This window comes from Coregonus clupeaformis, chromosome 36 (genome assembly GCF_020615455.1).
Source record: "Coregonus clupeaformis isolate EN_2021a chromosome 36, ASM2061545v1, whole genome shotgun sequence".
Taxonomy (NCBI): domain Eukaryota; kingdom Metazoa; phylum Chordata; class Actinopteri; order Salmoniformes; family Salmonidae; genus Coregonus; species Coregonus clupeaformis.
This window is the reverse complement of record NC_059227.1, coordinates 23,475,123-23,497,946: the sequence shown is the minus strand read 5'-3', so window position 1 is coordinate 23,497,946 and position 22,824 is coordinate 23,475,123. Positions and strand designations below refer to the sequence as shown.

Sequence of the window (22,824 nt, the reverse complement as noted above, 5' to 3'; positions counted from 1 at the left end):
CCCCTTCTCTCTCTCTCTCTCTCTCTCTCTCCCTCTCCCTCTCTCAATTCAATTCAATTTCAATTTTCAATTTAAGGGCTTTATTGGAATGGGAAACGTATGTTTCTCTCTCTCTCTCTTTCCTCCCTGCTCTCTCTGTCCTGCCGGTAATGGCTTTCTCCTGGTAGCCATCTGACCCTTCCCATGGTAATATCCTCTAGAGGTGCAGCCTCTGATGTAGGCAGTTTAGAATCCATCCTCAGGAGGTATGGCCTCTCTCCTCTGAGTTGTTTAGAGTGCATAACTCCTCTCAGTGGAGTTCCATTAACTGTTTCACTCCAGAGATGTAACAATGGGATCTGACCCTCATTCTGTACTTATCTCTCTCTCTCTCTGAGGAGGAGAAGAATTGTTGCTTACTCACTTTAACTATATGTACCTATCTACCTCAATTACCTCGTACCCCTGTACATCGACTATATACCCTGTACCAAGTTATCGTTTCTCATTGTGTATTTATTACTTGTGTTATTATATTTTTCTCTGAATTATTGGGAAGGGTCCGTAAGTAAATATTTCACTGTTAGTCTAGACCTGTTGTTTACGAAGCATGTGGCAAATCAAATTTGATTTGATTTGAATGAGATGACCGAGGTGACAGTGTGAAGCCATTTCCACTGATATTACAACAGTTTTTCAGCAAAGGAATACATGTGTTTTAGAAGTCATTTGCAGGAGAATTTCCAAGCAGACGAATTGAAGCAATTTAGCCATTGGTCAGGGAATTTAAAGGCAAAGTACACCAGAATTCGGGCAGTTTTGTAGTAATACAATTAAAGTGAGATATGAATGACCAGAGAGCCATGGAGAATTCCATATTTGGCTTGGAATTGTGCACAAATATGCCCAACAGATTCTTTGGCAGTTGCAGATAGTTTTCCAACTGAGTGTACACATTCCTATGAGATCGGACAAAACTACAATTTAGTTAAGCGTCAAAAGCAACAGTTGCCAGTGTGTTGGTATTTATCGTTAGCAGTCTGTCTTCTAATTTCATCTGCGCTTAGAAGAAGAGCATCACAGAGGGGCAGTCACCATTAGCCTTTAAACGGCTAAAATGGCAGGTAGCTTAGCGGTTAGAGCGGCGAGCCAGTTCAAATCCCAGGTCTGACGTGGAAAAAAAGTGAGCTGGTATCAGATGCTGTTGCCTGCCGGTGTCCTTGAGCAAGACACTTAACCCACCACAACAACTGCTCCACGAGCAACCTCTCCAACCTGTATATGTATGTGTGTCTTTCGGAGGGGTTGGGATAAATAGGAAGTTAAGTTTTGGGTGGACCTTGTGTACATTCCACCCAAATACTACAATTGAATATGCTGTTGTTTACCATAGCAATTATTGAAGTGAATTGTTCCAACGATCTCCTTTTGTAGCAGCTGTAGCCAGAATGCAACACACAGACAGACCAAGGTCGTGACATTGACCACAACACTAGGCTGTGCATCGTTTGAAGTAGCGTTTATTTATGTTTTGTCTCTGTTTATGTGTCGAGGGGATTGGAGCATAGCAAAGGAATTTCCTTTGTAAAGATGACAAGACAATAACTATTATATTCTGTTCTATACTATTCCCTATGCCAGTCTCTGGCAGATCTAACAAATCTGGGGGTATTTCTGTGTGCATATTAATATGTAACATTATGTGTGCTTAGAGTAGGGCTGGCACAATTATGGATGAAGACCGTCATGGAAATGAAATAACCGTCATAACCGTTTAAAAACAACATATATATTTTTTATTAGGGAACGAACAGCTGACTGAAGACGGGGTGGCCGGGCATTCGTGTGGTTGAGTCAGTTTCTGCGATAACATGGACTCTTAACAATGTGATGAAACTTTGTTGACTCTTGCTGATACAAGCAAGGTGTTGTAGAAAACAGATAGCGATGAATAGAATGGGCTTGGAACCTCTAACCCTGGCAATTTGACTGGTAAACTCATGGCTTCACTCGCAATGGCTGCCTGGTATTGTGATGCAATAATTTCCACGGTAATGTAGAATTTTCATTCAAATGATGTTAACTGATGTGGCTCATGCAATGGTATGCATTTTTTGTAATGTCAGTTGAGTTGAATCAACAAATCACAGCACATATTGATGGGTAGACTTCCTGCTTTAACATCCTGATTTGCTCCTATATGTGTAAGGGAGGTGTGACCCAGGTGCGGTGCAGGATAGACAGTAGGCAGTAGGCAGAGATGGTGAAACAAGGATCTTTACTGGTGGTCCCAAAACCAGGATACAAAATAACGGACTTGTCACAAAAAAATAAAGGAGGAGCAAATTGGTCTGCAACAACAGGCTGACAGCAAACATATGTGGTCCTCTGTAGCTCAATTGGTAGAGCATGGCGCTTGTAACGCCAGGGTAGTGGGTTCGATCCCCGGGACCACCCATACGTAAAAATGTATGCACACATGACTGTAAGTCGCTTTGGATAAAAGTGTCTGCTAAATGGCATATTATTTATTATATTATACGAAATACTAACTACGACTGAAAACAACAATGAAACAGGGAGAACACTTCTCAAGTACCTGTACATACGTCTCGCGATCAGACACTGAGTAGTACTGTTTGGCATTGACAAACTAGCACAGAAAACAGAGCAAGGGAACACAGGGAAGTGAGGGCATAAAAACACAGGTGAACAGGTAGACACAGGTGACACCAATAGGATAATGATTAGTCCAGACTGTGAGTGAGGAGGTGCCTAAGGTTGTCGGAGGATGACACCTAGTGGGTCGCTCCGGAACTGCGACCCCCTCTGTAACAATATGGGTGCACTCGCAATTTCCCAAGTCGGTATTAGATAGAACGTTGCGGCCCCGCCCGCCTGTGGGGAAAACAACCTGTGGTTAACGAGGTTACTCTATTAGCTGACAGAAAAAACGTCACCTTTTTCAAACGCAATTTCCTTTTTGTCTGCTTGTTTTAATCAATTACAAAACCACATCTAAGAAAAGTTCAACATGTCTAAAGATGACTTTTCAACATTGCCTGCTCCCTAGCGTTGTCACTACTTAGAAAAACGTAATATTGTAGGGCCTCCCTAATGCCCCACTCTTCAATGGCTGTGCGAAGTTGCTGGATATTGGCAGGAACTGGAACATGCTGCCGTACACGTCGAGCCAGAGCCTCCCAAACATACTTATGTGTGACATGTCTGGTGAATATGCAGGCCATGGAAGAACTGGGACATTTTCAGCTCCCAGGAATTGTGTACAGATCCTTGCGACATGGGGCTGTGCATTATCATGCTGAAACATGAGGAGATGGCGGCGGATGGCACGACAATGGGCCTCAGGATCTCGTCACGTTATCTCTGTGCATTCAAAATGCCATCGACAAAATGCGTTCGTTGTCCTAAGCTTATGCCTGCCCATACCATAACCACACCGCCAGCATGTTGACATCAGCAAACCGCTCGCCCACACAGGCTGTCTGCCATTTGCCCGGTACAGTTGAAACCGGGATTCCCGAGAGCACACTTCTCTAGCGTGCCAGTGGCCATAGAACGTGAACATTTGCCCACTAAAGTCAGTAACGACGCCGAACTGCAGTCAGATCAAGACCCTGGTGAGGATGACGAGCACGCAGATGAGCTTCCCTTAGACGTTTCTGAAAGTCTGTGCAGAAATTCTTCGGTTGTGAAAACCCACAGTTTCATCAGCTGTCCGGATGGCTGGTCTGTGATAATCCCGCAGGTGAAGCAGCCAGATGTGGAGGTCCTGGGCTGGCGTAGTTACACGTGGTCTGCGGTTGTGAGGCCGGTTGGACGTACTGCCAAATTCTCTAAAACAACATTGGAGGTGGCTTATGATAGAGAAATGAACATTCAATTCTCTGGCAACAGCTCTGGTGGACATTCCTGCAGTCAGCATGCCATTTGCACGCTCCCTCAAAACTTGAGACATTTGTGGCATTGTATTGTGTGACAAAACTGCACATTTTGGAGTGGCCTTTTATTGTCCCCAGCACAACGTGCACCTGTGCAATGATCATGCTGTTTAATCTGTTTTTGTATATTCCACACCTGTCAGGTGGATGGATTATCTTGGCAAAGGAGAAATGCTCACTAACACGGATGTAAACAAAGGTGTGCACAAAATTTGAAAAAACATTTATGGGATCTATTATTTCAGCTCATGAAACATGGGACCAACACTTTACATGTTGCGTTTATATTTTTGTTCAGTATAAATGTCTTACCAGTGATAAAATGTTCTCCACACACATAGCTACAGTTGAAGTCGGAAGTTTAAATACACCTTAGCCAAATACATTTATGTTTTTCACAATTCCTGACATTTAGTCCTAGTAAAAAACTGTTAGGATCACCACTTTATTTTAAGAATGTGAAATGTCAGAATATAGTAGAGAGAATGATTTATTTCAGCTTTTATTTCTTTCATCACATTCCCAGTGGGTCAAAGGTTTACATACACTCAATTAGTATTTGGTAGCATTGCCTTTACATTGTTTAACTTGGGTCAAACATTGTGGGTAGAATTCCACAAGCTTCCTACAATAAGTTGGATGAATTTTGGCCCATTCCTCCTGACAGAGCTGGTGTAACTGAGTCAGGTTTGTAGGCCTCCTTGCTCGCACACGCTTTTTCAGTTCTGCCCACACATTTTCTATAGGATTGAGGTCAGGGCTTTGTGATGGTCACTCCAATACCTTAACTTTGTTGTCCTTAAGCCATTTTGCCACAACTTTGGAAGTATGCTTGGGGTCATTGTCTATTTGGAAGACCCATTTACGTCCAAGCTTTAACTTCCCGACTGATGTCTTGAGATGTTGCTTCAATATATCCACATAATTTTCCTTCCTCATGATGCCATCTATTTTGTGAAGTGCACCAGTCCCTCCTGCAGCAAAGAACCTCCACAGCATGATGCTGCCACCCTGTGCTTTACTGTTGGGATGGTGTTCTTTGGCTTGCAAGTTACCCCCTTTTTCCTCCAAACATAACAATGGTCATTGTGGCCAAACAGTTCTATTTTTGTTTCATCAGACCAGAGGACATTTCTCCAAAAAGTACGATCTTTGTCCCCATGTGCAGTTGCAAACTGTAGTCTGGCTTTCTTATTGCTGAGCGGCCTTTCAGGTTATGTCGATATAGGACTCGTTTTACTGTGGATATAGATACTTTTGTACCTGTTTCCTCCAGTATCTTCACAAGGTCCTTTGCTGTTGTTCTGGGATTGATTTGCACTTTTCGCACCAAAGTACGTTCATCTCTAGGAGACAGAACGCGTCTCCTTCCTGAGCGATATGACGGCTGCGTGGTCCCATGGTGTTTATACTTGCGTACTATTGTTTGTACAGATGAACGTGGTACCTTCCGGCATTTGGAAATTGCTCCCAAGGATGAACCAGACTTGTGGAGGTCTACCATTTTTTTCTGAAGTCTTGGCTGATTTCTTTTGATTTTCCCATGATGTCAAGCAAAGAGGCACTGAGTTTGAAGGTAGGCCTTGAAATACATCCACAGGTACACCTCCAATTGACTCAAATGATGTCAATTAGCCTATCAGAAGCTTCTAAAGCCATGACATCATTTTCTGGAACTTTCCAAGCTGTTTAAAGGCACAGTCAACTTAGTGTATGTAAACTTCTGACCCACTGGAATTGTGATACAGTGAATTATAAGTGAAATAATCTGTCTGTAAACAAGTGTTGGAAAAATTACTTGTGTCATGCACAAAGTAGATGTCCTACCTGACTAGCCAAAACTATAGTTTGTTAACAAGAAATTTGTGGCGTGGTTGAAAAACTAGTTTTAATGACTGCAACCTAAGTGTATGTAAACTTACGACTTCAACTGTACATTGAACAACACAGCAGCCTTTCGGCATGTTTTGTTATTTCTTTTATAATGCGGGTCAATTGGAAAGAATGTTTGTTTAACCCAATTTGTGGACGTGATGGAGGGGAATTCCTTATTACTACGTGAATATCGACTCTTAGTATGGCCGCCAGTCATTATGCCGTCATTGACTTGAACGGGGATACCCGTTCTATTCATTCCATCATTTTTTTGTTGTTGTTGCTATTCGAACGGTTATTACAGAGACCGCAGTCATTTGGTTGGCCAATTACCGTTATCCAAAATTCCATGACCGTCAGAGCACTAGCTTAGAGACACCAGTCATATAGCACTGTAATTACAGACAACATAATGCCTAACATAAGCTCCACACACACACACACACCACTGTGTAGTGATGTCCAGTTCTGTATCCATATGCAGATCTATTCAAATGTCCCTGTCTGATCCCTACAGCACACAGAGCTGTGTCTCTGTCTCTCTCTTCCTCTTCCACTTCTGTCTCCTATTCCTGTACCGATATAGCCTCCATAAAACTACAATATCATCCAATTAGCTTGTCTCTCTTCCAGGGTTTCTCATAAAGCCCTGTTATAGAGTTTGGAATGGAGCTTTGAGCTTTTGGAGTAATGACAATAAGATACACAGATAACAGTACATCTGAATCCATTTGAATCGTGGACTGAGCGGAAATCACTGGTCTGACTGACTTACCTTTGGCGTTTTGGTGCATTTTCCGTTCCTGGCGTCCTTGATATAGGCGATGTCCAGGAGATCAGTGTCCTGTACAAAACCAACAGAAATAGAACAGTAAGTTTCTGTCACATGTGGGTTTACTGACTGTATGGTTGATTATGTACTGATAAAACTTTGTGATATACAAAGGTATCGGCCCTTAATAGCCACCCAAAAAACTAAATAAATTGTATTTGTATATATTGTTTAAACAGCTAAAACGACCTTTGGGCTATAGCGTGAAATTGAATAATACAACTGGACGAATCATGACAGAGGCTAAGTGCAGGTGAATCCAAGATGGCGTAGCAGTGTGTTCGTGTTTTCTGTAGTGTCCTTGTGTAAATAGCCAGTTTTTTTTAGTTTTTTGTCTATTTTGTATATATTTCTCAATTTTACTTTTCATTCTTTAACTAAATATACTTTCCTGCAACCCGCCTCACCCAACGTGGAAAATATTCTATTATTTCTTTATAACTTTTATCAAGAACCTTGTGCTGAAACTAGTCTAGCTGCAACCGAATGGCTGTGGTAGCCAGCTAGCTAGCTACTTGCTATTAGCCACCGTTAGCGTCTTCACCATTGTCCGCGGCCTGCACTACCCACCAGCCAGCACTAGCTCTAGCCTGGACAATTTGTCGGCCAGTCTGCACAGCGTGCTATCGACCCAGAGCATATCAGATTTTCTGCTGGAATCACTGGACCCTAGCGCCGGATCATCGCAACTAGCTAGCTGCAACCGAATGGCTGTTGTAGCCAGCTAGCTAGCTACTTGCTATTAGCCACCATTAGCGGTCTAAACCATTGTCCGTGGCCTGCACTACCCACCAGCCAGCTCTAGCTCTAGCCTGGACAATTTGTCGGCCAGTCTGCACAGCGTGCTATCGACCCAGAGCATATCGGATTTTCTGCCGGAATCACTGGACCCTAGCGCCGGATCATCGCAACTAGCTAGCTGCAACCGAATGGCTGTTGTCGTTGGCTAATTACCATTGCCCCTTAGCAAGCACCAGTTAGCCTTGAGCTAGCCTCGAGCCAGGCCCATCTCCCGGCTATCTACCTCTCTGTCAACCGGACGGGACCTCCTAGTGTTGACGCGGAGCCCCGCCGTTCCAACACGACTGGTCTGCCGACGAAATCGTCTGATGTGGTTTCAACAGGCTTCCCGTTACGACGTCGACCACGAAGATCCATCTGCTAGCCCCGGCCCACTAGCACACACAAGCCGTGCCTCTTTGCTCGCCAGTGCTGTAGCAGCCCCGAACTACCTCCGAACTCTCCTATTGCTGTTCACTGGACCTTATGATAACTCAGCTATACAGCTGATGCCTGCTGGACTGTTCCTTTATATGGTACCGCATCCTGTTTATGTTTAGCCTCAGCCCAAACTTTGTCGCCATTACCACCTGTTGTCTTAGCTCTCTCGAATAACACCTGTGATTGCTTTATGCCTCTCTCCCATGTCAATATGCCTTGCTTATTGATGTTTCGGTTATTTCTTATTGTACTATTTCACTGTAATGCCCCCAGTCCAGCTCAACCTGCCTTAGATAGCTCCTTTGTCCCACCCCCCATACACGTGGAGACTGACTCAATCAGTGCCTCCAGTGATGCTATCTCTTTCATCGTTACTCAACGCTTAGGTTTATCTCCACTGTACTCATATCGTTCCATATCCTTGTCTGTACATAATGCCCTGAATCTATTCTACAACGCCCGGAAATCTGCCCCTTTTTTTCTCTGTACCCAACGCACTAGAAGACCAGTTCTTAAAGCCTTTAGCCGTATCCTTATTCTACTCCTCCTCTGTTCCTCTGGTGATGTAGAGGTTAACCCAGGCCCTGTAGCCCCCAGTATCACTCATACTCCCGAGGCGTTATCATTTGTTGACTTCTGTAACCGTAAAAGCATTGGTTTCTTGCACGTTAACATCAGAAGCCTCCTCCCTAAGTTTGAGTTATTCACTGCGTTAGCACACTCCGCCAACCCTGATATTCTAGCAGTGTCTGAATCCTGGCTTAGGAAGGCCACCAAAAATTCAGACATTTCCATCCCCAACTACAACATTTTCCGTCTCGATAGAACTGCCAAAGGGGGTGGGGTTGCAATCTACTGTAGAGATAGCCTGCAGAGCTCTATCATACTATCCAGGTCTGTGCCCAAACAGTTTGAGCTTCTACTTCTAAAAATCCACCTTTCCAGAAATAAGTCTCTCACTGTTGCCGCTTGCTACAGACCCCCCTCAGCCCCGAGCTGTGCCCTGGACACCATATGTGAACTGATTGCCCCCCATCTATCCTCAGAGTTCGTACTGCTTGGTGACCTAAACTGGGATATGCTTAACACCCCGGCCAACCTACAATCTAAACTAGAGGCCCTCAATCTCACACAAATTATCAACGAACCTACCAGGTACAACCCTAAATCTGTAAACATGGGTACCCTCATAGATATCATCCTGACAAATGTACCCTCTAAATACACCTCCGCTGTCTTCAACCAGGATCTCAGCGATCACTGCCTTATTGCCTGCGTCTGTAATGGGTCCGCGGTCAAACGACCACTCCTCATCACTGTCAAACGGTCCCTAAAACACTTTAGCGAGCAGGCCTTTCTAATTGACCTGGCCCGGGTATCCTGGATGGATATTGACCTCATTCCGTCAGTTGAGGATGCCTGGTTGTTCTTTAAAAGTTATTTCCTCTCAATCTTAAATAAGCATGCCCCATTCAAAAAATTCAGAACTAAGAACAGATATAGCCCCTGGTTCTCCTCAGACTTGACTGCCCTTGACCAGCACAAAAACATCCTGTGGCGTACTGCATTAGCATCGAACAGCCCCCGCGATATGCAACTTTTCAGGGAAGTCAGGAACCAATATACACAATCAGTTAGGAAAGCAAAGGCTAGCTTTTTCAAACATAAATTTGCATCCTGAGCACTAACTCCAAAAAGTTTTGGGACACTGTAAAATCCATGGAGAATAAGAGCACCTCCTCCCAACTGCCCACTGCACTGAGGCTAGGAAACACTGTCACCACCGATACATCTACAATAATCGAGAATTTCAACAAGCATTTTGCTACGGCTGGCCATGCTTTCCACCTGGCTACCACTACCCCGGCCACCAGCTCTGCAACCTCCGCTGCAACTTGCCCATGCCCCCCCGCTTCTCCTTCACACAAATTCAGACAGCTGATTTTCTGAAAGAGCTGAAAAATCTGGACCCCTACAAATCAGCTGGGCTAGACAATCTGGACCCTTTCTTTCTAAAATTAGCCGCCGAAATTGTCGCAACCCCTTTTACTAGCCTGTTCAACATCTCTTTCTTAACGATCCCCAGAGATTGGAAAGCTGCCGCGGTCATCCCCCTCTTCAAAGGGGGTGACACTCTAGATCCAAACTGTTACAGACCTATATCCATCCTGCCCTGCCTTTCGAAAGTATTTGAAAGCCAAGTTAACCTGTCACGATCGTTAGACGGAGTAGACCAATGCGCAGCGTTAGTTGCAAACATACTTAAACTTTATTATCTTTAGTGATAATATGAACAACAAAACAACAAACGAAACGTGCAGTCCTACGGTTAACACAACCAACACGGAAACAAACCAAACGGAAACAAGATCCCACAAACACTAAGGGAAACAGACTGTTTAAATATGGCTCCCAATCAGAGACAACCAGCAACAGCTGACACTCGTTGCCTCTGATTGGGAGCCACTCTGGCCAACATAGAAATACAACAACTAGAACTCCCACACAGAACATAAACACATAGAATCTACACACCCTGGCTCAACATATAGAGTCCCCAGAGCCAGGGTGTGACATAACCGACCATTTCGAATCCCACCGTACCTTCTCTGCTATGCAATCCGGTTTCCGAGCTGGTCATGGGTGCACGTCAGCCACGCTCAAGGTCCTAAACGATATTATAACCGCGATCGATAAAAGACAGTACTGCGCAGCCGTCTTCATCAACCTGGCCAAGGCTTTCGACTCTGTCAACCACCGCATTCTTATTGGCAGACTAAATAGCCTTGGCTTCTCAAATGACTGCCTCGCCTGGTTCACCAATTACTTCTCAGATAAAGTTCAATGTGTCAAATTGGAGGGCCTGTTGTCTGGACCTCTGGCAGTCTCTATGGGGGTGCCACAGGGTTCAATTCTCGGGCCGACTCTATTTTCTGTGTATATCAATGATGTCGCTCTAGCTGCTGGTGACGCTCGGATCCACCTCTATGCGGACGACACCATTTTGTATACATCTGGCCCTTCATTGGACACTGTGTTAACAAACCTCCAAACGAGCTTCAACGCCATACAACACTCCTTCCGTAGCCTCCAACTGCTCTTAAACACTAGTAAAACTAAATCCATGCTCTCCAACTGAACGCTGCTTGCACCCGCCCACCCGACTAGAATCACTACTCTCGGCGGGTCTGACCTAGAGTATGTGGACAACTACAAATACCTAGGTGTCTGGTTAGACTGTAAACTCTCCTTCCAGACTCACATTAAGCATCTCCAATCAAAAGTTAGATCTAGAATCGGCTTCCTATTTCGCAACAAAGCCTCCTTCACTCATGCTGCCAAACATGCCCTCGTAAAACTGACTATCCTACCGATCCTTGACTTCGGCGATGTCATTTACAAAATAGCCTCCAACACTCTACTCAGCAAATTGGATGTAGTCTTGTTTTGTCACCAAAGCCCCATATACTACCCACCATTGTGACTTGTACGCTCTTGTTGGCTGGCCCTCACTACATATTCATCGCCAAACCCACTGGCTCCAGGTCATCTATAAATCACTGCTATGCAAATCCCCGTCTTATCTTAGCTCACTGGTCACCATAGCAACACCCACCCGTAGTCTGCGCTCCAGCAGGTATATCTCACTGGTCATCCCCAAAGCCAACACCTCCTTTGGCCGCTATTCCTTCCAGTTCTCTGCTGCCAATGACTGGAACGAACTGCAAAAATCTCTGAAGCTGGAGACTCTTATCTCCTCACTAACTTTAAGTGTCAGTTGTCAGAGCAGCTTACCGATCACTGCACCTGTACACAGCCATTCTGAAATTAGCCCACCCAACTACCTCATCCTCATATTGTTATTTATTTTGCTAATTTGCACCCCAGTATCTCTATTTGCACATCATCTTTTGCACATCTATCATTCCAGTGTTAATTACGAAATTGTAACAATTTTTGCACTATGGCCTATTTATTGCCTTACCTCCATAACTTACTAAATTCGCACACACTGTATATATATTTTCTGTTGTATTTTTGACTTTATGTTTTGTTTACCCCATATGTAACTGTATTGTTGTTTTTATCGCACTGCTTTGCTTTATCTTGGCCAGGTCGCAGTTGTAAATGAGAACTTGTTCTCAACTGGCTTAGCTAGTTAAATAAAGGTGAAAAAAATAAAATAAAAAATATATTTTCTAATATTCCTTTCTAGTAGAGGAGCTTCAGCATGGAACAGGTTTGTGTGTGTGTGTGTGTGTGTGTGTGTGTGTGTGTGTGTGTGTGTGTGTGTGTGTGTGTGTGTGTGTGTGTGTGTGTGTGTGTGTGTGTGTGTGTGTGTGTGTGTGTGTGTGTGTGTGTGTGTGTGTGTGTGTGTGGCGCAACATTGATGAAGCAGTAAAAGTCTGATGAGGAACAGTAGTGAGTTAGGTTATACTTAATGGGCTGGAGAGAAACTGACTGTCTCCCGTTTTCAGAACGGGATAATAATAGCTTTATTTGTCTCATAACATAGTAAATAAATCAACATGTTTGCTATATCTCTCATAAAGCTGTGATTGAGAATAACCTAGGCTTAGGCTATAGACTTTCAGTCTTGTTAATTTTGAAAGCGGCAACTTTAGGACAACACCTTCTTAGGCTAGAATATTTGGGAAAAAAGCTACTGTTCATAACTTTAACTTCTCTTAAAGATTTTATGATAGGCCAGTAGGAGGACAGGTTATTGGCTATTTGGTTTTCAACCTCGCATGGATGGTTTTCCCGGCCCGCATGGGTAATGTATTTCTTAATACACATATACTTTATAAAAAATGAGAATTAAATGTTTCTATAGGCTATTGATATTGTTTGTTCTCTCTCATTATTAGTCCCCTGGCTACCTCACGTTTTTAGGTTATTCAAATGACTTTGAGATGGAACTCTGTTAGATTCATTGTTTGATTGGGAGAAAGCCTTGCATAAAACGATGAAAGCGTAGCCTATAGCCCAAAGTCATATTGGTAACACGTTACTTGACACCCAGCGTCATAACACGTTATGACATGGTCATGACCATGTCATAATATGTCATAACACTGTCATGACCCATATATTTACACATGTTGTGACATATATTGCATTATTATATGGCTGGTTATGAAACCTACATAAGAGTGTCAAAACCCACATTTATTCAAATGATTTTTTTCCCTGCCAAGAAGTTTCCTTCCGTTTGAAAGTTTGTTTCTTAAGTCCTTTGTTGTTGTTGTAATGACTTCTTTACAGTCATGTTTTTTTTCATCCTTTTTAAATAACTAGCAGAAAATACACTTTATGACACTGTCATGAAGTATTACAACCATTCTGTGTCACTTTACTTGGGCTAAGAAAATACACTTTATAACACTGTCATGAAGTATTACAACCATCCTGTGTCACTTTACTTGGGCTAAGAAAATACACTTTATAACACTGTCAAGAAGCATTATGACCATCCTGTGTCACTTTACTTGGGCTAAGAAAATACACTTTATAACACTGTCATGAAGTATTACAACCATCCTGTGTCACTTTACTTGGGCTAAGAAAATACACTTTATAACACTGTCAAGAAGCATTATGACCATCCTATGTCACTTTACTTGGGCTAAGAAAATACACTTTATAACACTGTCAAGAAGCATTATGACCATCCTATGTCACTTTACTTGGGCTAAGAAAATACACTTTATAACACTGTCAAGAAGCATTATGACCATCGTAATCATATAAGCTAGATAGGCATATCACGTACATGCCCTTATGTCAGTCATCAGTCAAAAAGAGGGTGTCTTGTTCTGTTCCTGAAATCTGCTCCTGCATTCATCCCAGTCATCAGCAAACAGAGCATTGGGGTAGGTGCATCTGACATCTATTTGTGCGCAATTAAAATGACAATCTAATATGGTCAAGTTCAGAAAATGTTATATAACATTAACATGCTGTTGACAAGTAGGCTATGGTGTAATGAAAAGTTTTGCCTTGTGTGGTAGGTTTTGTGGGTTTTGACACTAAAAATAATAAAATAATGCAATATATGTCACAACAGGTCTAAATGTATGTGTCATGCCAGTGTTATGACCATATTATGACAGGTTATGACAAGTTATGTCAGCTGTTATGACATATTATGACATTGTTATGACCGTGTCATAACGTGTTATGAGACTGGGTGTCAAGTAAAGCGTTAGCGTCATATTCATAGCCTATTGAATGGAGAGAGAAGGGAACATAGTCTACGTTTTTTTAAACAGCTAGACACAAGATAGTTAACGAGCGTCTGTTATAAACATTTTTTTTATAGGTTTAGGCTAGAGCAGTGGTGTAGTGGTGCCTGGAGAAGTGGGTATACTCAGATTATTGCCCAAAATTTCCCAAACAGGAAAGGCACCCTATTTCCTATAGTTTTTTCAGGTTTCACTCTCAAAACCCCCTTTTTTTTTTATAGAAAAACAACAAAAGTCAGATGTTCTAAGTCCACAAGAATCATTAAAGCACATCAGGAGACCATTTCTGAGGTCTGGGAAAAATCTAAACACATTTTGTAGGGAGAGTAGTTGCCCTTTAATTCAATTTGGCCCCTAGCAAGAGTACATTTGGCTAGCCGTGTTTCTGTACTGTACAACGTAGGCCTACAGTGTACATGTGATGGCAGAGTTTGCAAAACAAATGCCCTCACAATTGATACATATCATCATGATATCACTCTGCCAGGTAGGCCTACCTTGCAGTCAACATTTAATTGGGAAGGTTTTTGGGGAAAGCCTTTAGAAATGAATTGACTGAATTAAACATTGCTAAGATTCACCCAAGACTTCGGATCAAACTTTTTCAATACCTGGTTTGCATACCCTTTATTGCCTTAGTCAGCATTTATTGGTAGATATCATGAGTTGAAATGTCTTTCCTACCTACACTACTGGCTACCGATGTCGTTATTCTGTGAGCTGCTCCATGCGACAACCAGTTGAGAGCTGCGCACTCTTGCTGCGATATTCCACTCAAGGCACGCATGTGAATATATTTCACGTGCTTTGCGATTGTGTAGGCTAATTTGTGCATGATTTCTCTATTGTACTACATAATTGATACCTCCACTACACTACTTTGATACAGTGCGCATCAGTGGGGCTGAAGATCAGAGCATACGCAATGCCCACTGAAAAAAAAGTGGGTATATCCCCCACCTCACCACTGGGCCTAAAGGGCTCTCCACAGTGATTTCACAGTCTACACATAAGGAGCTACGGAGCTCCATTTGCGTCGCGTTCCACAAATTCAGCCGCACAAACTACATAGAGAGCTACGCCAACAAAGCTCCGTCAGATAGACTGTGTGGAACCCTTAAGGCCCATGCATCTGACAGAGCGAGAGAGAGAAACAATGTTTTCTGACTGGACATTTTGCACTGTTTTGGTGGAGTTCTCCACTCTGTCTAGACTACATTCCTCTTTTGCGTTCTGTATATAACATAGGCTATAGCAAAATAGGAATCGGAAAATTACTCGGAATGTCACTTGTGTGCTGCCCTGCTGTGTGCTGCGAAACTCTGTTCAGCACGGCGCCAGTCAAGTTCAAATAGGCTAAACCAGAACCATATTTAGAGAGAGTTAGGCCAATGATGTTGAAGATTCAGAGTGCCACTTTCTCCTCCATAGCCGTTGCTAAGTGATAATTGACGCTTCCGCATTGTGCTGTTTATTTATGATAGTTTTCAATACCTATGAAGAAGGTATGCAAGACTTGGATACCCAGTATTGCGAATGCTAATCAATAAAAACTTCAGTTAAATTCATAGGGAACTGTCGGAGGCGCGCATCACCAACATTTCAAAAATAAAGTTCTATATGGGCGCTAACATAGCTGACGTTCTAAAACCTGGCCTAACCCTTTATATACCCTGAGTGTACAAAACATTACTGCTCTTTCCATGACATAGACTGACCAGGTGAATCCAGATGAATTCTATGATCCCTTATTGATGTCACCTGTTAAATCCACTTCAATCAGTGTAGATGAAGGGGAAGAGACAGGTTAAAGAAGGATTTTTAAGGCTTGATACAATTGAGATATAGATTGTGTATGTGTGCCATTCAGAGGGTGAATGGGCAAGACAAAATATTGAAGTGCCTTTAAGCGGGGTATGGTAGTACAGTAGGTGCAAGGCGCAGCGGTTTGAGTGTGTCAAGAACTGCAACGCTGATGGGTTTTTCACACTCAACAGTTTCCCGTGTGTTTCAAGAATGGTCCACCACCCAAAGGACATTCAGCCAACTTGACACAACTGTGGGAAGCATTGGAGTCAACATGGGCCAGCATCCCTTTGGAACGCTTTCGACGCCTAGAGTCCATGCCACCTTGTAGAGTCCAATTGAGGCTGTTCGGAGGGCAAAAGGGTGTGCAACTCAATATTAGGAAGGTGTTCCTAATGTTTTGTACACTCAGTGTATATGGCTCTGGGCTAAACCATCATCTTTCACATCACGATGTCGTCACCATTGACGATGGCTGTCAATCATCGTCGATAGACGATGCTATCATAATATATCGCCCAACCCTAGTTTACAGGGACATGAAACAGATAACAAATAACAACAGAACAGTGTGTGTATGTGTGTGTGTGTGTGTGTGTGTGTGTGTGTGTGTGTAGGGTAGTGGTTAGGAAACACATTAGCCTATTGCATGGGGATTCATTTGTAGAGGATGATGATGTATGCGTGTCACCCAGGTTAGAGACACTAACACTCCCCGTCTTACAATACACTCACGTGTGCAATTAGGCCACAAGTAGGCTACAAATATCCCCAAGTGGACTGATGTCCTGCCAAAAAGCGGATTCACACACTCACACAGACACACACAAACTCATTCACGCACAGACACACACAGTGAAGATGTACCTGTGAGCTATCGACTCAACGGCTATTTGCCTCCTTCTCTCCTCACACAAACAGACTATGTTTTGTTACAAACATTGCTTGCTTTGTATTTTGTATTTTTCACAATTGTAAACATTGTGCTTTGTATCGTGAAAAGACCAAACGCAAGTCTGGTAATAGTAGCCTATCACTTAGGCCTACTGTATTTAGAAATACATTTTTACTATTTGCTTCTCTTCCGTTGGTAACACCAACCTGTCTTTCACCAACACTCAGAGCTGGGGTGTATTCATTCCGCCAAACAGTCGCAAACATTTTCTATTGGACAAATTCAAGTACGTCCCTCCCCGTTTCGTTCTGTTTGCTTCCGTTGAAGAAACGTTTTGCAACAGAATTGGCAGAATGAATACACTATGAGGGGAACACGCGCCAGTCAAGTTCACGACTTTATCCACAGGTTTCCCGCCTCTGGTTATTTGACTTCTCCCATTTCGGGGGTGTTTTCATTGTTTATTAGAAACGCTAATGTTAATATGCAAATTATGTATTTGTTTTGATAAACGTGTTAATTGTTGGCCATTGTTGTGTAAATTGAGCAATAGTATTGACTTTCAAACATGTTATCACTGTTTAAATACAAAATATATTATATTATAGGCTACCTGCTTAAAGGACAAGTTAAACTATTTGTAACCACATTTTTTATGTAAATTAAATGTTATAGAAGTGTTCAGAAATTGAAATGGTGTAATTTTAAGCAATATTATATTCCATTTTGTTAGACTCAAACAATACTTCTCTGTGTGCGAAAACGATACTTCTCTGTGTGTGAAAACGATACTTCTCTGTGTGCGAGCATGCACGTGCTTTCTTATTCCCATTGTGGTGACATAAAGCCTGCCCATGCTCGCACACGGAACGTTGTGGATACATTTCGAAATGACACAATTTAATGTGAACAACATCTAAACTGAGAGCGTTGCCATTTCTAAAAGGACATATTTGGGTGTTTTTGGATCCTGTGTTCATGTTTTATCTGCGCCCCTGCAACTGCTGAATGAGCATGAGGATAAGTGGGGTAAGTTTCTCAAAACCAAGTGAAATCGCAAAAAAAGTGTCTGGACACTTTTATAACGTCATCTTTTGGGGGTAAAATAAAGTGAATTTGTCCTTTAAAGGTGTTAATGGTTTGTGCCAGGTAATGCCAGTGCTCCTAATTCTAGGAGGGCTGTTCATGCAGGTAACATGTTATAGCACTCAAACTATCTTTGAAGTTTTTACATTTTTGTAAACAACCCTGGAGCCAGTCTTCTCATCACCAGCACGGTTATAAACACCACCTGTTGTTGCACCTGACCTCTGACTCTGTCTGAACTGTTGCTGTTCTAAAACCAACTAAATAATGTAGGCTGCCCAGTCTGTCTCTCTCTCACACACACACACACCACACACACACACACACACACACACACACACACACACACACACACACACACACACACACACACACACACGGTCTCTTTTTCACTCTCACAAAGAATGTGCTATTTCTCTCTCTCGCTTTGTCTAATCTCTTTCTAATGTTGATGACAAATCAAATCAAATCAAATCAAATGTGGTCCTGTGTAGCTCAGTTGGTAGAGCATGGCATTTCAGAGTTATGCCATGGGTTTGATTCCCGAGACCACCCATATGTAGCATGTATGCATGTCTCTAAGTCGCTTTGGATAAAAGCGTCTGCTAAATGGCTTATATTATATTTTTAAATCATCCCGTTGTCTTCTCCATGTGTCATCTGTCCTGTTGGACAGTGTTGTGCTAATGACATTGTGCCATACAGTGTGTGTTGGCATCCTACAGTGCCTATGTGTATGCGAGTGCACATGTTTGCGTATGTTAGCACACTGGCTGGGCTCAGCTGGATGACTGGAGGTCAATGGAGCAGACCATTACAGAGTTATACCCAAGCCTTACTCTCAACAACATATATCTCTCTCTCTCTATCTCTGCTCTCTCTCCATTTCTCTGCCTCTCTCTCCCCTCCCCTCTCAAGCCTTGTTAATGAAAGGAGGACATGAGAAAGGAACCACATTATGATTTAAATATGCCTCTCTCCACCAGGGCTCTCACTAACCACATCTTAAATACCACTGCACCACCGTTCCAAATGGAGGTCTAGACCGCACTTACGATCCATTATTGATACAGGAGAGTCAGACGAGGCCCTTTCAGAGTTCCATGTTCCATTTTAGTTCCATGTTCCATGGAGGCACCAGAGAGAAGACCACACAGTCTTAGCTAGTCTGAAAGCATTGGGATGTTACTCAAAATGGGGGCACTGAAATATTCACAGTACATACTGTAGAGGCATTGGAGGCAGGCTGACATGGGCAAGTGTTCTACTGCTCGGTCAATGGGATTAAAATAACATGTACCCATACAATTAAATTGAAATTTTAGTGACTTAGAAGATGTTCTTATGCAAAGTGATTTACAATAAGTGCATTCAAGGAAAGTAAAGCAACCACCAATTGAAATGAAATGAAATCACATAAAATCTAATCATGTATTCCTTCAAACTACAAATAAGCGTGGAGACATTTCTTTGGGGCTAGAAATGACAACTGTGATTGGTGGAAAGCAGGGGACAGAAGCATCACAAGTCATTTTTTATCACCGACCAACGTCACAAGAATGAGACGCAGCCGCCACAGAGTCTAAGTAGCCTCGAATTTGGCCTCTCTGCAGCAAGCCACTGCCAAGTCAAATGTTAAGGGAGAGAGAGCCAATCTTTCTATCATCCTATTTTACGCTAATTTGCTAAAATGTTGTCTTTGAGACGAGCTGTAATATGATTATGTGTTAACTGAACTCCCTGCTCTAACCAGAAGGAAACCCTGTTTGCGTCCCAAATAGCACACTATTCCCTACGTAGTGCACTACTTTTGACCAGAGCCCTCCACTCTATGGTCAAAAGTAGTGTACATTTGTAGGGAATAGGGTGCCATTTGGGACTCAGCCTATGTTTGTGGAGTCTGGACCTCCGCTCATAGCAGTCAACCTTACATCCGGCTGGTGATCCACAGGGTCTCTCTTTCACTCTCAAAGAATGTGCAATGACTATTTCTCTCATCTCTTTCTTTCTCCTACATTCTCTCTTCCTATCCATCCATCCACCTCTCTCGCTCTCTCTCGCTCCCTCTCGCTCCCTCTCGCTCGCTCTCTCTCAATTTTGCTGTGTGAGATTGAGGCCGTGAAGTGGAAAATGAACCTGGCTAAGCGGTGAACTGACTTGCTGCGACAAGGATGATTGCATCCCAATTGGCAACCTATTCCCTATAGTGCACTACTTTTGATCAGGGTCCATAGGCATAAACAAATGACTTACAACATGCAGAAATGACCAACCATATACACTCAGTGGCCCGTTCACCAAAATGGATCGCTCCTACAGACAGTGAGTCACGTGGCCGTAGCTTGCTATATAAAGCAGAAAGACAGGCTTATTGTTCAGTTCAGTTATTGTTCAATTGAACGCTAGAATGGGCAAAATGAGTGACCTAAGCGACTTTGAGCGTGGTATGATCATCAGTGCCAGGCGCGCCAGATCCAGTCTCTCAGAAACGGCCGCCCTCCTGGGCTCTGAGGTTTACCAAGAATGGTGCGACAAACAAAAAAAATCCAGTCAGCGGCAGTCTTGTGGGCGAAAACAGCTAGTTGATGAGAGAGGTCAAAGGAGAATGGCAAGAATCGTACAAGCTAACAGGCGGGCCACAAACAGACAAATAATGGTCAGTACAACAGTGGTGTGCAGAACGGCATCTCGGAACACACAACTAGTCGGTCCTTGTCACAAAGGACCACACCGGGTTCCACTCCTATCAGCTAAAAACAAGAAGAAACTGGACAATTGAGGAGTGGAAAAACATTGCCTGGTCTGACAAATCCTGCTTCCTCTTGTGTCATGCTGATGGCAGAATCAGGATTTGGTCCATCCTGCCTGATGTCAACGGTACAGGCTGTTGGCAGTGGTGTACTGGTGTGGGGAATGTTTCCTGGCACACGTTAGGTCCCTTGATACAAATTGAGCAATGATTGAATGCAACACCCTCAAAAATTCTGGCTGTTCTGGAGGCAAAGGGGGGGTCCGATCCGGTACTAGATGGGTTTACCTAATAAACTGTACGCTGAGGGAATAAACATGCTAAACCTGCTTTGCTTATGTGACGCACATCTCCATATGAGGATCACTACTGGAGCACTTTACTCTACACTCCTTTAACAACATGCGTTTCCTTCCATGGAGGTGATGGAGACATTCACTAGCCTTTTTTCTCCCTCCTCCTCCCCCTTTCTCCATCCTTCTCCCCCGTTCTCTCTCCCCCTTCTCTTACATTTCCTCTTTCTTATCACGCATTCTCTCCCCCCTCCTCTCCCTCAGATCAGATCAATTAGCGTGTGTTTACGGGGGTCAGAGTTCAACTTCCCATCCTGCCTGTAAAAACCTGCCTTTGAAGTGTCTTTAAAAGGACGGAGCTCCACAGGAGGGCCTCGTGGAACAGCAGGTCCCCAGGATGAAGCTCCACTGTGGGGCCCAGTGCCCTCGGGCACTACTGCAACACAGGGCTCTCCACTCTGTGGATTAATGTTGAACTTTTATAACATTCTTTTCGTAAACTACAATGGCAATTCAGCTGGTTGGTGCAACTTGTACACTGATTTTACGAGAATAAAATGTTTGTCTCTGAGGATAGTCGTTTATGCAACAACACAGCCAGAAGAGCCTATTAGAATACCCATCACGTTCAGGAAGCCAGCAGGGCCAGCCAGAGAACAAGGAGAAATTAATGAACATGCTTAACCTGCACTGCCCTGAGGGTAACACTCCCTGTGGTTCCCTGTCTGTCTGTGTCCCTCTGTCTCTCTGTGTCTCCCTGCATCTGTGGGTGAGGGGAAGGACGGAGTCAGGCGCAGTAGTGTTAAGAAGGAATATGCTTTAATAAGCCCAATAAGGAAGTCCGCAGCAATGCGTAAACACGATCCCAGTGCGACTTAAATGTGTACTGGGAACCAAACATACATAGTTAAATATTCCCGGCGATAAAATAACATAATGCTCAACCGAGCTAGCGGTACCTCCACAAAGTAACAATCACACACAACATTAGGAACGCACGTAGACAAGATGGCGTATTGAATAGACAGCGGTACAAATCACCTCCAGATAAAAACATAATATTCAAAATCAGCAAGTTAGACTAAATATTAGCATTTCATATATTCGCAGTTAATAAAATTCAATCTGGATAATAACACAAAACAAATCATAAGGCTAGAGAAATATGTCGACAAATATTACAACAACACGCAACACCCAAACATGTCGGAAGATAAACCAGGAGAACCAATCTCCAAGAGAAAACACGACTCGTCGACTGATACAGATGATATATGCTTTTCACCACTGGGTCTGGTAAGTGTGGAAAGCGACCTGTTGAAATCGATAAATGACAAACTGGGCATACTAGAGTTGGTCAGTAAGGATGTAAAGGAGTTGAAAGCTAGTCTTGAAATGAGTGACGAAAAAGCTGCAATAATGGAGAAAGAAACCAAAAAATTAAAAGTGACAGTCACTAAGATGGAAACGGATGTTAGGGAACTTAAAAAGGAGAACAACCTTCTGAGAGAAGCCTTACTAGACATCCAAACTAGATCAATGAGAGAAAATCTAGTACTTACGGGTATTCAGGAAAAAGAGGGAGAAGTAACTGAGAATATTGTGAAGGACATTTTTCTTACAGTGCTTCAAATCCCACTCGAGGCTGTCGATAAAATCCAACTCGAACGTGTACACCGTTTCGGACAAAGAGGACAGAAATACAGGCGTCCAATCGTTGCCAAATTTGCTTTTTTTAAGGATAAAGCAATGGTTAAAAGCCTAGGTAAAATACTTGCTCGCACGAAAATAGGCATGAATGATCCGTTTCCGAGGGAGATTGCAGAACGGCGTAAAGTTCTGTACCCAATCTTCAAGGAAAATATATTAAAAGGGAAA

At 43.1% G+C, this 22,824-nt stretch overlaps 1 protein-coding gene across 3 annotated transcripts in view; it reads right to left on the bottom strand.

The window, feature by feature from the left end:
- The window catches only part of LOC121552683 (1-phosphatidylinositol 4,5-bisphosphate phosphodiesterase beta-1-like), a 187,688-nt gene that overhangs the window by 128,629 nt on the left and 36,235 nt on the right, over window positions 1-22,824 (bottom strand). For all 3 annotated transcript variants that reach the window (XM_041865690.2, XM_041865691.2, XM_041865692.2), the window contains exon 3: window positions 6,592-6,660. In XM_041865690.2, the coding sequence (XP_041721624.2) occupies window positions 6,592-6,660 (69 nt within the window). The remainder of the gene's footprint in view (window positions 1-6,591; window positions 6,661-22,824) is intronic.